The sequence below is a fragment of the Pristis pectinata genome, chromosome 8 (assembly GCF_009764475.1).
Source record: "Pristis pectinata isolate sPriPec2 chromosome 8, sPriPec2.1.pri, whole genome shotgun sequence".
Classification (NCBI taxonomy): Eukaryota; Metazoa; Chordata; class Chondrichthyes; order Rhinopristiformes; family Pristidae; genus Pristis; species Pristis pectinata.
The window spans coordinates 17,886,393-17,902,468 of record NC_067412.1 but is presented as its reverse complement, the minus strand read 5'-3'; the positions used below and the strand labels follow the sequence as shown (position 1 = coordinate 17,902,468).

The 16,076-nt window shown below is 41.4% G+C and overlaps 1 protein-coding gene across 2 annotated transcripts in view; it reads left to right on the top strand.

Moving 5' to 3' along the window:
- The window catches only part of snx29 (sorting nexin 29), a 423,313-nt gene that overhangs the window by 1,385 nt on the left and 405,852 nt on the right, over window positions 1–16,076 (top strand). For both annotated transcript variants that reach the window (XM_052021671.1, XM_052021672.1), the window contains exon 2: window positions 15,784–15,845. In XM_052021671.1, coding sequence (XP_051877631.1) covers window positions 15,784–15,845 — 62 coding nt within the window. The remainder of the gene's footprint in view (window positions 1–15,783; window positions 15,846–16,076) is intronic.

Genomic DNA, 16,076 nt, shown 5'->3' with positions numbered 1-16,076 from the left:
CCTGCAGCATTAAATGCAATTGAGAATATTTGTTTTAATTCTTTTGCATACTATTTGGTTGCCCCATTATAGGAAGGCTTTGGAGAGGGTGCAGAAGGATGCTGCCTGGATTTGAGGGCATGTGCTATAAGGAGAGGTTGGACAAACTTGGGTTCTTTTCCCTGGAGCGGTGGAGGCTGAGGGGAGACCTGATAGAGGTTTATAAGAGGCATAGCCAGAGTAGACAGCTGGTATCTTTTTCCCAGGATTAAAATGTCTAATGCTAGAGGGCATGCATTTAAGATGAAAGGGGGCAAGTTCAAAAGAAATATGCAGGGCAAGTTTTTTTTTACAGAGAGTGGTGGGTGCCTGGAATGTGCTGCCAGGGGTAGTCGTGGAGGTAAATATGATAGTGGCATTTAAGAGGCGTGCGTGAATGTACAAAGAATGGAGGGACATGCACATTGTGTCGGCAAAAGGGATAGTTTAGCTTGGTATTTAATCACTAGTTTATTTAGTTTGGCACAACACCATGGTCCAAAGGGCTTGTTCCTGTGCTCTTCCTATTGTTCTATCATAATTTTTAATTAGTAGGGATTTTGCTGATTATGAATTTTTGGGTCTGGCATTTAGTAACATAGAAAATACACAGAAGTGTGGGTGTAGATGAAAGTAGCAAGTAGTGACTCTAGAAGGGAGGACAGGGCCAAAAAGATCTGATTTTTTTGACGTTGTTTGTCCAACACTGGCATTCAAAATGTTCACATTTTGATCTATGTTTAAACTTTCAGATACTTACTTGTGATCTCTTCCTTGAATTAAGATATGGTGTTTTGAATCATTATTGAACAATGGCGGGATAACAATCATGACGTTAGTGTAGTGTGAAAGGACCTTGGATTTTTTCGTTTCCTTTTAGAAAGGACACTAGGAAGAGAAAATATGTCAATTAACTTTTCTTACTATGTTTCAGGGAAAGGTGAACATTACTAACTTGTTTAATTATTTAAATTTATGTGATGAACCAGCAAGTATGTGACCTAAAATGAGCTGATTTTAATTGTCAGGTGATACTCTTTGAAGACTAGGCAATTGTTTTGAGCCTGGGATTCCCCACATAATTGCAGGTCAGAATGTTTTGGAGAGATTTTGAATAGAAGTCAACTCCTTGGGTTGTAAACACTCGAGAAAATTATGACTGGAATTTGTAATCAATATCATTTTGATAGTTTGGAAATTCATTTCAATGAGATGGGATTACATATAAGAATGATTTGCGTTGACTATATTTTAAAACCAAAATGATTGACGTTAAGGTTGTCATTTATCCATGTTCTCTTGTTCAATCAATACTCCTCAGTGGTTGTATAGAACAGCATCAGTAAAAGATGCAAAGTAGGTTACCTGATCATTTTTTTCTCCAGGACCATTAAAGAACTGAATTTAAAGGTGTCGGAGGACAACTTTTAAGTATGTATAATGGGAGTGAAACATGCTTTCCATCTGTCTGAGTTTGATTTTGGAAATGGTACTGGTATTATTGCCCTCAACATGAGATTCTACCTTACGAACAAAGTGATGAAGTTGCAGAGCCATGTACCAACCTGTGGTGAGAATCCTGTGTGACAAAGTGGATTGATTTTGTTGCATTCATTGTAACATGGGCATTTTGTTTTTGTCATCATTCCTTTTTGTTTAACCACTATTTGGGATTTGGACGTTGGGGGCAAGGCCAGAATTTGTTGCACATCCTTGAGATGGCAGCTCAACATCAGCCTGGCTTGAGCAGCTGCAGCTACCCTCACATTGTTGTTAGGGAGGGAGTTCTTGGACTTAGACTCATGGTGATAAAGGAATGGTGATACGTTTCCAAGTCAAGATGGTGTGTGACTTGAAATAGATCCAGCTGGTTGGTTGAGTTTCTCATCTATGGTGATCCCACCACACCCATAGATGGTGGGGGAACTTGACAATGTTAATGTCATACAATGTTAATGATCATTCGTTTGACTTTCCCTTGTTTGAGATGGTCATTGCTTGATATTTTTGTGGTGTGAATGTTACTTACCACTTTTCAGCCCATGACTGAATGTTGTCTCAGTCTTGCTGCATGAATGTAGATGTGACTGCTTCATTTACTGAGGAGGTGCAAATAGCATGGAACATTGAACAATAATCAACAAACATCCCTTCTGACATGTAAGGGTAAAACAAATTTAAACTAAAGAAATGAATCTCTCTTTAATATATGTTAGGACTATTGGTGTTTTTCATGGTTACTACAGTGTAAGGTGGCTTGGTTATATTATAATTAAATGGCTAAGGTACGTGATCTAAACATGAAGATGTGGATTCGGTGCAGGAGTAGCCATTCAACCTGTTAAGCCTGCTCAGCGACTTATTAACTTGTTTGGTTTGTATGTAATTTCAACTCCATTTTCTGGTCGTATTGTATTTTTACTCCCTTGCTTAACTGTCTCTCCTGTCTCTATTTAAACATTCAAATATTCACTGCCAGTTTAGGAAGAGAATTACAAAAGACATTACCCTCTGAGGGAAAAGAATTCCCCTCATCGTTGTCTTAAATGGCCACCTGCTTATTTTTAAACCATGGTTCCCTGGTCCTATACTCTCCCACAAGACGAAACATCCTCTGCGCATCCACCCTGTCAAGACCCCGCAGAATCTTGTGTTTCAATCAAGACACCTCTCGCTCAAAAAATTCCAGTGGACACAGGCCCAACCTATTCAGTCTTTCCTCATAAGGTAACTCACTCATTCTAGTTAATAGTCTGGTAAAACATTTCTGAATTGCTTTCAATGCATCAACATCGTTCATTAAATATGGAGACCAATATTATACAAAGTACTACAGATGAGGTCTTACCAATAACCTATATAACTGAAGCATGACCTCCTTTTTGTATTCACTTCCTCTAGCAGTAAATGATAACATTCTGTCAGTTTTCCTAATTACTTTCTGAACTTGCTTACTACCCTTTTGTAAATCATGTACTATGATACCTAGATCTCTATAATCTCTCAGCATTCAGATAATATGCTTTCACAATTTTCCTGTTGAAATCGACAATTTCAACAGGAAAATTTTGAAAGCATGTTATCTGAATATGCTTTCAGGTTTTATCACATGGCTTTAAGGTCTGGTTTAGACTAAATTAATGCCATGGTCTCATTTTAATGTGAATGAACAACTTGCTTTCAAGAAACAATTTTAGGTTGAGAGTTGGCATAGAGAGAGCTGTTATTTAAGGAGTAAGGGTTAAGCTCACAATGGATATTCTGGCTGTACTGAATATTCTTTGCTTACATCTTTAAATTTATTTTGTTATCTCAAAGCCTAAGCCATAGTATGTCCCATGCAAACTATTCTGGTAAACTGGACTTAATTTGTGAATTTTCTCATTTTGACTATGGATTTTTACTATAATTATCTAACTATTGGCATGTTTGAGTGAAAAATTAAAAAAAAAATAGATGCTGGAAATATGAAATAAAAACAGAAAATGCTGGAAATGCAGGTCAGCTACCGTAGGTAGAAAGAGAAACCGGTAATGTTTCAGGTTGAGAAGCCTTCATCAGAAAAATTGTTCGTATTGGGAGGACCTATTTCTGGTGTGTTGGGAAGTCTGCTTAAAAATGTTGCTAGTGATGCTGAACTGAAGAAAGTGTGGTATATTGTATCAATAAAACACCTGAGTTGTAACTTGCCATTTGTTGATTCACAATGACTTTTGACTTTGCCAAGAGAATTAACCAAAGCATGAATCTAATGTACAGTAAACAGTTGTTCATTGAATGATCATTTAGGAGAATAAACGTTGTTCAAAATCATGTATTAAAATGCAAGTTGTGCAGATAGTCGTCCTGATTTCAATTATCTGTATTTGGCCCTAAACTATTCCAGGTTGGGTAAAGCAAGCTGAGACTCAGCGAGCAGCACAACAACTCTTTTTTAATAGTTTATTCAAACTAAATAATGCTGCAGCTAATATAATGACAAGGTCTACAAATAATATAATTTAAGATATTATAAGAAGCTACAAAGGAATTTATATGATACATTATTGTAGGAAATGTTGCAAACTGTAATAAAGTACCTCATGCAAGGATGCAATCCCTTCTTCTCAATTACTCCATCTCTGCTGCACCTGTTCTCAAGATGAAGCCTATTGCTTCAGGGGTGCTGAAATGTCCTCCTCCTCCTGGATACTTGGTTTCTCCTCTGCCATAGTTGATAGAGCTCTCACACACACTTCCTCCATTTCCCGCTTGTCCGCTCTCACCCCCTGACAGAACAGCAATAGAGTTCCCTTGGTCCTCACCTTTCACCCCAGCAGACTTAGCATCCAACACGCCATTCTCTGCCATTTTTTCGAGCTGCAGCGTGACCTCACCACCAGTCACATCTTCCCTTCTCTGCCGTTTTCTGCTTTCCGTGGGGACCTCCTCTCTTCATGACTTCCCGGTCTTCTGGGCATGCTATGTTGGCGCCGGAAGCATGGCGACACTTGCGGGCTGCCCCCAGAACACACTACGCAAAAAAGATGCATTTCACTGTGTGTTTCGATGTACATGTGACTACTAAAGATATCTTATCCCTCCTTGTCCCCTGGCACTTTTCTTTGCAATCGTAGGAGGATTAACATCTGTCCCTTCACATCCTCCCTCATCATCATCCAGGGACTTAAGCAGCCCTTCCAATTGAGGGAGAGGTTCACCTGCATCTCTTCCAACTTGGTCTATTGCATTTAGTGCTCGCAGTATGGCTTTCTCTACATTGGAGAAACCAAACGTATGCTAAATGGCTGTTTTGCAGAGCACCTGTGCTCTGTCCGCAACAGCCACCTCAAGCTTCCAATGTATTTTAACTCTACACTCCCACAATGACTGTTTGTCCTTGGTTTTATCCATTGCCATAAGAAGCCAAACGCGTATTGGAAGACCCACATCTCATATTCCACTTGGGTAGCTTATGATCTAATGGTGTGAACATTGAATTTTCCAGTTTCAGACAACCCACACCCCTGGTGTTCTATCACACACACTCGCCTGTCTACCTGGTTTTCACGTCCCTTTGTTCACCTCTCCCATTCCCTCCCCCACCGAGTTCCTTCTGCCCATCGTCCCCTCCCCATCTGATCCCACTTATCATTGATTCACTCTACCCCCCCTTGTGCTATCGTATACTGGCAGTCTTTCCTCTTCCTTTTCAGTCCTGATGCAGAGTCTTGACCTCTTCCATTGTTCTGTTTTTTGTACTTTGCTGTAGACTTTTTGCTGGAATACTCGTGAACAACTTTTAACTCTTAGTTGTACCCGTAACTTCAATTCTCACGTGATTAGAACAGTACAGAACTAGACAGGCATTCGACCCATGATGTTGTGCTGATCTTGTTGCTAATTTAAACTAAATGTCCTCCTCCTGTGTATCATCCATTGCCCTCCATTCCCTTCATATTCATGTGTCTATCTGAAAGCTTCTCAAACGCCACCAAACCGCCTGCTTCCACCAGTACCCCTGGTAACCTATTCCAGGCACAGACCACTATTTGTATTTTTATAAAATAAACTTGCCCCTTCGCCTTTAAACTCGCACCCCCCCCCCCCACCCCCAACCTTAAAAGCATGTCCTCTGGTGTTTGACATTTCTAGCCTGGGGGAAAAGATTCTGACTGTCTACCTTATCTATGCCTCTCATAATTTTAAAAAACCTCTATCAGGTCTTTGACACACCAACACTCCAGGGAGGACAACCCAAATTTGTTCAACCGTTCCTTTTAGCTCCTACCCTTTAATCCAGGCAGCATCCTGGTAAACCTCTTCTGCACCCTCTCCAGTCTCCACATCCTCACTATAATGGGTCAACCAGAACTGTATGTAATACTCCAAGTGTGGTCTGACTGAAGTTTTATATAGCTGCAGCAAGACTTCCTTACTCTTATACTCAACACCCCTGCCGATGAAGGCAAGCATACCATACGCCTTCTTTACTACCATATCCACTTGCGTAGCCACTTTCAGTGAACTCTGGATCTGGACCCCAAGATCCCTCTGTGCCTTAATGCTATAAAGAGGTCTACCATTAACTGTATACTTTCTCCTTTCATTTGACCTCCCAAAGTGCAACATTTCACACTTGCCTGGATTAAACTCTATCTGCCAGTTCTCTGCCCATATCTGTAACTTTCTATATCCCGCTGCATTCTTTGGTAGTCCTTTACACTGTCCACAACTCCACTGATCTTGGTGTCATTTGTAAACTTGCTAATCCACCCAACTACATTTTCAACCAAATCATTGATATATTTCGCAAACAACAGAGGTCCCAGCACAGATCCTTGCAGAACACCACTGGTCACGCACCTCCAGCCTGAATAACAGCCTTCCGCCCCTACTCTCTGTCTTCTATGGGCAAGCCAGTTCTGAATCCAAACTTGCAATTCACCCTGGATCCCAGGCATCTTTATCTTCTGAATCAACCTACCATGAGGGACCTTGTCAAATGCTTTACTAAAGTCCATGTAGATAATATCCACTGCCTTCACCTTATCAAACTCCTTTGTCACCTCCTCAGAAAGCTCAATCAAGTTTGTAAGGCATGACCTGCTCCGCACAAAGCTGTGCTGACTGCCCCTAAGCAGGCCATGCCTTTCCAAATGCACATAAATCCTATCCCACAGTATCCTCTCCAGTTGGCTCACCGGCCTTTAATTACCTGGATTATCCCTATTTCCTTTCTTGGACAAAGGCACAACATTTTCTACTCTCCAGTCCTCTGGGACCTTGCCTGTTGCTAGTGAGGAAAGAAAGATCTTTGTCAAAGCCCCAGCAATCTCCTCATTTGCTCCTTTCAATATTCTGGGATATATGCCATCAGGCCCTGGGGACTTATCCACCTTAATACTTCTCAGAAGACCCAGCACTACCTCCTCCTTAATCTCAAAATATCCCAGCACATTAGCATGCCCCACTCTGCTTTCACTATCCTCCAAATCCTTTTCCTTGGTAAATACTGACACAAAGTACTCACTTAGAACCTCAGCCACTTGCTCTGGCTCCAGGTAGAAATTCTCGCCTTTATCCTACCCTCTTCTTAGTTATTCTCTTTTTCTTAGTATACGTATAAAATGCCTTGGAATTCTCCCTGATCCTGCTCGCCAAGGACATTTTATGGCCTCATTTGGCCTTCCTAATCTCCTGCTTGAGTACTTTCCTGCTGTCTTTATATTCTACAAGGGCCCAGTCTGATTTTAGCTTCCTAAACCTTGTGTATGCTTCCTTTTTCTTCCTGACTAAATTTAGGACATCTCAGGTCATCCAAGGTTCCCTTACTTTACCATTCTTGTCCTTACTCCTTACTGGAACATGCCGATCCTGAACTCTGATCAGTTGGTCTTCAAACAGCTCCCACATGTCACATGTGGACTTGTCTAAGAGCAGTTGCTCCCAATCAATACCTCATAGCTCCTGTCTTATCCTGTCGTAATTTGCCCTCCCCCAATTTTGTACCTTCCTGTAAGATCTGATTTTATGCTTACTCATAACTATCTTAAGGCATAATGAGTTGTGGTTACTATTCCCAAAATGTTCACCCACTATCAGGTCTGTCACCTGGTCTGGTTCATTTCCCAAAACCAGGTCCATTATGTTTTATCCTCTAATTGGACTTCCCACATACTGTTTCAAGAACCCCTCTTGGATGCATGGAAGAAATCCCGCCTCATCTAAGCCGCTGGTATCAAGGAAGTTCTAATCAATACTGGGGAAGTTAAAGTCGCCCACTATGACAACCTTGTTTCTGCACCTTTCCATAATCTGTCTATGTATCTGTTCCTCCACCTCTTGGTGACCCTTGAGGGGCCTATAGTATAATCTCATCAGCATAACTGCATCTTTCTTATTTCTGAGTTTCACCTAAGCTGCCTCAGTGGATGAGCCCTCCAGTGTGTCCTCTCAGTACTGCTGTGACATTCTCCCTTATCAGTAGTGCAACCCCTCTACTTCTTTTTACCCCCCTCTCTATCATGTCCAAAACAACAAAACCCAGGAATATTGAGCTGCCAGTCCTGTCCCTCACACAACCAGTTCTCTATAATGGCAACAACATCATAATTCCATGTACAGATCCAGGCTGTAAGTTCATCCTCCTCGGCCATAATATGCCTAGTGTTGAAATAAACACCTTTAGCCTGCCCCTTGTTGTCCTTCCTTTCAGTCTTACTTGTCATACCATCTTTCTTGCCCTCAACCCTACCACCTGTTGCCCTGCTGGTGTGGTTCCCATCTCCCTGCCACTCTCATTTAAACCCTCCTGAGTAGCACTAGCAAATCTCCCAGCAAGGATATTCGTTCCCCTCCAGTTCAGGTGCAAATGTCTTGTTTGTACTGGTCCCACCTGCCGTGGAAGAGAGCCCAATGATCCATAAATCTGAAGCCCTCCATCCTGCACCAGCTCCTTAGCTATGTACTGAACTGCACTGTGTATTTATTTCTCACCTCTTTAGCACGTGGCACAGGTAGTAATCCTGAGATTACAACCCTGGAAGTCCTTTTTAACTTTTTACCAAGCTCTCTGAAATCCTTTTAGAGGACCTCATCCCTGCCCCTGCCTATGTCATTGGTACCTCAAGGACCATGACTTTTGGCTGCTCACCCTCCCCTCTCAGAATGTACCTGCTACAAGACCACCTTGATCCTGGCACCAGGGAGGCAACACACCATCCTGGAGTCTCAATTGTGGCCACAGAAATGCCTATCTACGCCCTTTACTGTCGAGTCCCCTATCACTGTCTCTCTGCCTGACTTCATCCTTCCCTTCTTTGCCTCAGAGCCAGGCATGGTGTCACTAACCTGGCTACTGCTGTACTGCTGCTGGCCTCTGAAAGGTTATCTCTCTCCTCCACCCCACGTACCTACAGTATCCAAAGGGTTATCTCTGTTAGTGAGCTAATTAGCTCTCAGTCTGATTCTTGGTGCAACTCATCCTGGTGATGGTACAAAGTATTTGGCCCTCGTCTGTCTGGGTCTGATCTGTCTGTAGTTTCCTTGCAAATTGACCAGGTTTGTCTCTATCCCCTCTGCCCTACTTTATCCCCTCTACCCTACTTTATAATATAAAATAATTGCACCAGTAACAAATGATTGATGCAAACATTTCTCTTTGTGATTATCCCTTCTCTTCCCAGTTTACTCCTTAGAAATCTACAGATCTTAATTCTGTGTCACATTTTCACTGAAAAGCTGTTGGAATAAGGAAGAGCATGAGTTATCAGCACTCAGAGGAGTTGATTTTACTCAACAGAAATTCTGCAGACAGACTGTTCTGCAGACAGGTTGTGAATAGGGTATAAAGGGGCTTCAAGGCGATTTAACGAAATTGAGCGAGTGGATAAATAGATGGTAGGTTCTGTATGATGTGGAAAGATGTGAAGTTATCCACTTCAGTGCACAATGGCATGGTAACATATGAAATTACCTTGAATGCACAGCTCAGAAATGGCTCATTCAGCCCAAATAATTCAAGCTGCTGTTATGTTCCACTAAAGCCTGCTCCCATCTATGCCATCTCCTGTTCCTCATCATCTGACCTCTTCAGCAGAACTTTGTATTCTTTTCTTTCTTGTACAATGAACCCTCAACTTTCGTGGGGGATGCTTTCCAGAAACAGCAGTGAATCCTAAAATTCGCGACTTCATGTCAGGCTTGGTGTGAAAGTTGATCTTCAACTTTCTTATAAGCTCAGTATAAATATTTGCTGTTATAATTGTTATTTGTGACATACCTGGTATTCCCGAAGCTTGCAATGGAGCCTGATGTATTTAGTATTTAGCAACTAATGCATCAACTGCAAATAATGAATTAAATTGATATCTATTGAATATATGTAGACAGACTTGGGAAGCAGTTGGATCACAGCAAATGTTTTCGTTGCCTTATTTCCTGTGACGAAACCAAATCCACTTTGTATTCCTTCTGATGTCCAATAGATAATGTAAATGCAAATGTATAGTGAAAAATAAAATTGTTCCAGCATGTTACCTACATTAATCTGATTAATCTTCCCATTTCTAGCATGTACCCATTGGAAAATTATACTATGTTCTTAATGCCTTAATATGAAAACAAATTGAATGCCTTTGAATACGTCCACACAACTCATTGATCATTAACGAAGTCAATAATAATCACAATACTACAACAAATAAAATAATGTTTTTCCAAAATATATAGATTATTTGTGCAATTCCCAAAAACCTGACAGTGTATTCATATATTCCTTTTGTGTACAAGATTATATTGGCATAACATTAGCTTTTCTTCCATACAATTTCCATGTCAAAAGCACTTTGTTTTACTTGGGTTCAGGCCTGTATAGTGTGCAGTGCAGTGGTGGGATGTCCTGAAACTATTTGTCTCTCAGTATCCAGTTCTGGCCTTGGAATATGCCGGTCTGCAAAGTTGAGTATGACCAACAAGATTTGGGCAGACCTGAGGGTGTGTTTCACCAAGAAGATTTTACTGAAAGAAATGGATGACTATTGCACTGTTTTCACTATTGCTGTCTCTGGGCAGCATGCATGGTCATTAGCATCTGGTTGTGCATGCAGGATCTAACATGGAAGGCCCTTTTTGCTGCCACTCAGGCAAGGTCTTGTTACTTGTGGTAATGACTGACAGCTTGCTTGAGGAACCACCTGACAAGATCCACCATCTCCTTTTCCCACAGGGCCAGAAGCACAGCCCTGCAGATCACTGCCTGATTGACTTATAGTCAAAGATGTTCGTAAGTGCAAATGTTTTTCTGAAGGACAAGTGGTAATTTCCACATCAGTACAGTCAGACCCATCCTTAGCAACATCGGAGACTAACAGAACCACAGCAAGCAGTGAATCTTGGTGTTTGCGTACTCAAGGCTTACACACAGCTTGATGCAATCTCACACAAAGATGGCAATCAGGCTGACAGCCATTTCGGTTACAGTTTTCATCATTTTCTTTGGACTGTCCTCGTTATTCTCGAGGGATAGGGGAACAGACTTCTTGCAAAGGCTTCAAAACAAGCTGTTACGTACAAATGCTCTCACCCCTGGCTCTGGCCATAAACCCACCCATGTTCTTGACTCCTAGTGTTCCCCATCCTACCCTGCCCTTGGCTTCAGCTGCACACCCAGCCTGCACTCTGGACCGTGGTCCCTACCAGCACATCCAGCCCACACTCGAGACTCCGTCCCTGGCTGCAATTCTACCCACCTTCTTTACCCTTGATGTTACCCATGATAGTGCAGAATGATTGTATTCCACTGTAGATTCTCTCAAATCCCATTTTGGACAGCTCATCCTTTAAAAATGTGTGTGATATTCTGTTTGAAATCTTTCTCCTCCTTCAAGCTGATTGATTGTCCATGTTGGTTTCCTGAACGTGGGCGGATAAGAAATCCAGCACCAGCCGAGAGGTGATTTGATTGATGATCCTGGATAGGTTCTGGAAGAATGAAATGGGTCACCGGTTTCTGACCTTTTTTCTCTCCCCATACTTCTCGCAAATGATGGCAATGACACTCTAGGGGACGGGTCATGAAATGCTGCCAGCTAGAAGCAGAGTACTTTGAGTAGATTCTGCTTATTTTCTGGAGATGGTACATTTCTTCTGACTTTCTGTGGCTTCCTAAACCAATGTGAGGATGAAGAACATCTTGTGTTTGCTTTGATTATTTCTCATGAGTGCATTGGGGAATCAAAGAGGCATCTGATGGTTTTCCAATCTGCGTCATCCATTACAAATTCTTTTTTTTCTGTGTTACCATCTCTTTGTTCAGCTTCCATACGCCAGCTTTCTGTTCATCCTGCAGGTGGTAGTAATCCAGCAAGAAGTTATCCTGGATATGAAGTCTATCCTGAAGTCTATTCTGGACTAGAATGACTGTACTGTCATCAAAGGTGCTACACAGCTTGGCCTTTTTTTTTACTGTTTCAACCATGAATGTGGATGGACTGTCCACATAGCTGCTGGCTGTGCTAGATCATCCTGCCACATTGATGAAATCATTCCCGAGAATAGCTGGCCAGGACATTGCGGATAGCAGTGGTTGCTGCTGGAAAGAATGATTAATTCTTCAGAATTGGGGCTTGTAAATAGATAACTGAGAGTAGAGCATATTTACACATGACATCTGCTATGAGGAGTCAGCCATCAAACACCTTCTTGATCTCAGCATTGGTAATGTTTTTCTGTGGCAGAGTTTCCAAGCTTAATGAATGGCAGATGTTACCTTATCATCAGTCCTGTGGGACTGCCATCGTTAGTGCTACTGTAGTTCCTATGGTGTGGTAAGTTGTGTATCTGTAATGGAGGGTTGGCCTTGACTTGGCAAGGTCCTAAGGTCGCAATACACCACGTGCTTATAATGGTGCTACATAATAATTGATGCAATCTTGAAATCCACTGCATTATAAATACAAGGTCAAATGTCATTACAACCCTCCAATTATTCAGTTTCAGTATGTCCATGGCATGCATAAACTGGATGGTGACAGTTGTTGATAAGTGGTGAGAGGGAGGCATGGGGATGGGTTGGGAGAGGGGTGGGAAGTAGGGAGAGATCTGTTTGGTTTTGGATCTCATTTCATTTCTCTTTCTGATCTTGTCTTCACGGTTCCTACTCAGTGTTGTTGACAGTTTACTGGAGCTTGGGTGTGTTGGTGTTGTGCTGTCTGCTCTCTGGTTCTTGTTGGCCTATCTTTGTCTGTACTGGAAACCCTGCATCAGGATTGTGTCTCCACTGCTGTACAGGAGTCGGCTTCGTGTTTGTGATTGCCATAGATTCTGTGCACTCTTGGTTGTCCCTGGTTTCCAACACACCCACTACTCATTCTAAGTGAATGATGCTTCCATTATTGTTTGCTCTTGGCTTTGTGTTAACACTGCTTTTGCTGGCCCAGATGCCGAGCATGTGCTCTTGTTTTTTTCTTGTTATTTCCACATGTCATCTTGGGAATCTTGAGGTGTCAACCTCTCCGAGGATCTATCCTGGGCCCAACACGTTGATGTAATCACGAAGAAGGCATGCCAGCGGCTCTACTTCATTAGGAGTTTGAGGAGATTTAGTATGTTACCAAAGACTCTTGCAAATTTTTATAGATGCACAGTGGAGAGCTTTCTGACTGTTTGCATCACAGTCTGATATGGAGGCTCCAACGCACAGGATTGCGAGAGGCTGCAGATGGTCATAGACTCAGCTAACTCCATCACTGGCACAATCCTCCCCACCATCGAGGATATCTTCAAGGTGCCTCAAGAAGGCGGCATCCATCATTAAGAACTCTTACCATCTGGGACATGCCCTCTTCTTATTACTACCATCGGGGAGGAGGTATAGGAGCCTGAAGACCCACACGCAATGATTCAGAAGCAGCTTCTTTCCCTCCGTCATCAGATTTCTGAACAGTCCATGAACACTACCTTTATTGTTCCTTTTGTTTTGCACTATATACTTATTTTGTAATTTATAGTTCTTTATGTCTTTGCATTGTACTGCTGCCGCAAAACAACAAGTTTCACATCATATAAGACAGTGATAATAAAAAACAAGAGTGTCAGCACATCTGGAAAGGACACATGTCATATTCTTTTCTTTTGTGGGGATGGGAAGAGAGATTCCTCAATGAGGATCAACAGAATTGCTTCCTTTCCTTTTTTTTTGAATATCTTGATCAGCTGAAGGTATCCATTGAATTTCCTGAAGGTAATGTCAAAGTATTCATTGTTTCAAGGTAAAGATTTCCTTCAGCAAGATCTACTTCACCACAGTACTTCATTCCTGTGACACATTTGCTTCGGAGGATTTCATATGCCGTCTCATGATGTTCCTCATCCTGCGCCCAAATGTTCCGGGTTTGACTGCTATGGCTACTGCAAGAATCAAGCAAAAACTATAACTTTTTAAAAGAAAAACACAGTGCAAAATGTTTTACATTCTTAGTGTCAATTGGACTATATATTCAGTAGTGTTCACTTATTTTAAACCGTAGCACAGTTGCCACTCATGTGGCCCCCTGGGGTGATGCACACTTAAATTGTTTGAGGGGTTTCCCTACCCAACTCAGCCCCTCCATGTCCAGTAGTGGAAGGAGCCTAGACTGTGGTCCTTCCCCACAGAGCCTTTGTGTTGGCAAAATATATAACTTTACTCCACCTTTTAGAGCCACCAAATATAGTGTGAGACTTGGTTACAGGTGGGTCTGTCATTTTTGACGATAGCCACAGTCTTTCAAACTGATTGTGACCAGGAACTCTTCAACTATTCTGGTGTATCCTGAGCTCTTTTTTTAATAGAAGAAATGCGTCAGATTAAACTACCTGTTGAAGCAGTCATAAAATGACACCAGTTAGTCAGAAAATATACATGTCATTACATGAATTAAGTCAGAAATCAGGGGTTGAAGCCTGCGATTGGCTGTAGATTGGTGGGGATACTGGGCAAGATTATGTATGGAAGTGAGGGTGGGGTTGGGCTAGGAAAGGTTTTGGAATGAGGGACAGGTTCCAGGAATCAAGATCAGATATTGCTAATGGAGGTTAGGCTGGCAGTTTGAGGTGTCATCAGGGCACGGATTGGCTGCCGGGAATTAGAAGATGGAGTTGGGTGGAAAATCGATTTATGGTCAGGGTTAGGTCAAGAAGTGGTGGGTCTGAGATGTTTGACAGCAGATCAGTCATTGAGGAACAATGGCAGGAGCGGTCGATGGTCAGATGGATTTGTTGCTGAAAGTTCCTCCATGAGTTTGCAAGTTTGTTGCACTGATGATTGAGAAGTCCGATTGAGGTCTTTGTGTAATGTGCAGTTAAGTTTTGACTTTTTTTTCTTTGTGAGTGATCTTTCTTTGAAACTGAGTTGTTTACTGCACAAAAATTGTGTGCTTTAAACTAGTTTCTCGGCAATAGTGTTTATAGTGACATCCTGGTTGAATACAACTGAATCAGCATGAACTTGTTATTGAACTATTGACCTTGTTTTTTTAGCTGAATACAATGCTGAGGTTCATTTCCTTTTTTATCGTATTTTTCACTTTTTGAAGAAAAATGGTTAAAGTCACTGCAGATCTATTACTTAGAAAATTAATCTCAGTAAGCATATTTTTAAAACCAATGTTGCTCATCTTGTAAGTAGTTGCTACTGATGGGAAAGGGAATAAAATTAAGTTGCATCATATTTCTGCACAGTATCAAATATTTGAAATTTACAACTTCAGTGAATACTCATGATATCAGACAATTTATCATAGCTCTTGCCATTATGAGATCTTTGTTACCTCACCTGGCCGACTGTTCTGTAAAATAAAATTTGGTGTGAAATGTAAGTGTATGCTTCAGATTTTTACCTTCCTATTCTCAATATGCTGAATTGAATCTTTTGTGTATTGAAAATATATTCTTCATAAAATAGGGTGCCACTAAGAAGCACTTGTCCATGCCATCTGTTTTTTGCTTTCCTGAATAGTGGAAACTACAATCCATAGCAGCCAAACTGCATATAGTCGAATCCCAAAAGAACAATGGGATGGATGATAAATTAGCATGTTTGTTGTTGATGCTGAATGAGGGAGAGATTTTTGCCTGGACACTTGTCTATCATCTGTATTGTGCAGACGGGTCATCAATAGCCCTTCTAACAGCTTAGATGGTCATTTAAATGATGCCTACCAGTTTATTTAATTGTATTTTGAGGCAGATTTATAATGTAAATATGCATATGTGATCTAATTCTTAACATTTAATCTCTTTCAGTGTCCCAACAAAATGAGAGGAGGCAGTCCCTGCTTGAAAGGCTTCTTGATGCTGTTAAGCAGGTAAAGAAAAATAATTTTATAAGTAAGCTACAATTATTTATAGATTACAAAGTATCATTTGCATAAGAAATAAAAACTGAAATTTGGCTCCCTTCAGGAGCAGGGCATCCATCATCCTTAACATTCATATGCTCTGTGAAATGTCGTACATTTTCAGATGGTGCACACTGTGTGTGTGTGTGTGTGTGTGTGTGTGTGTGTGTCTTCTGTAAATGCTCTACAGTTACATGT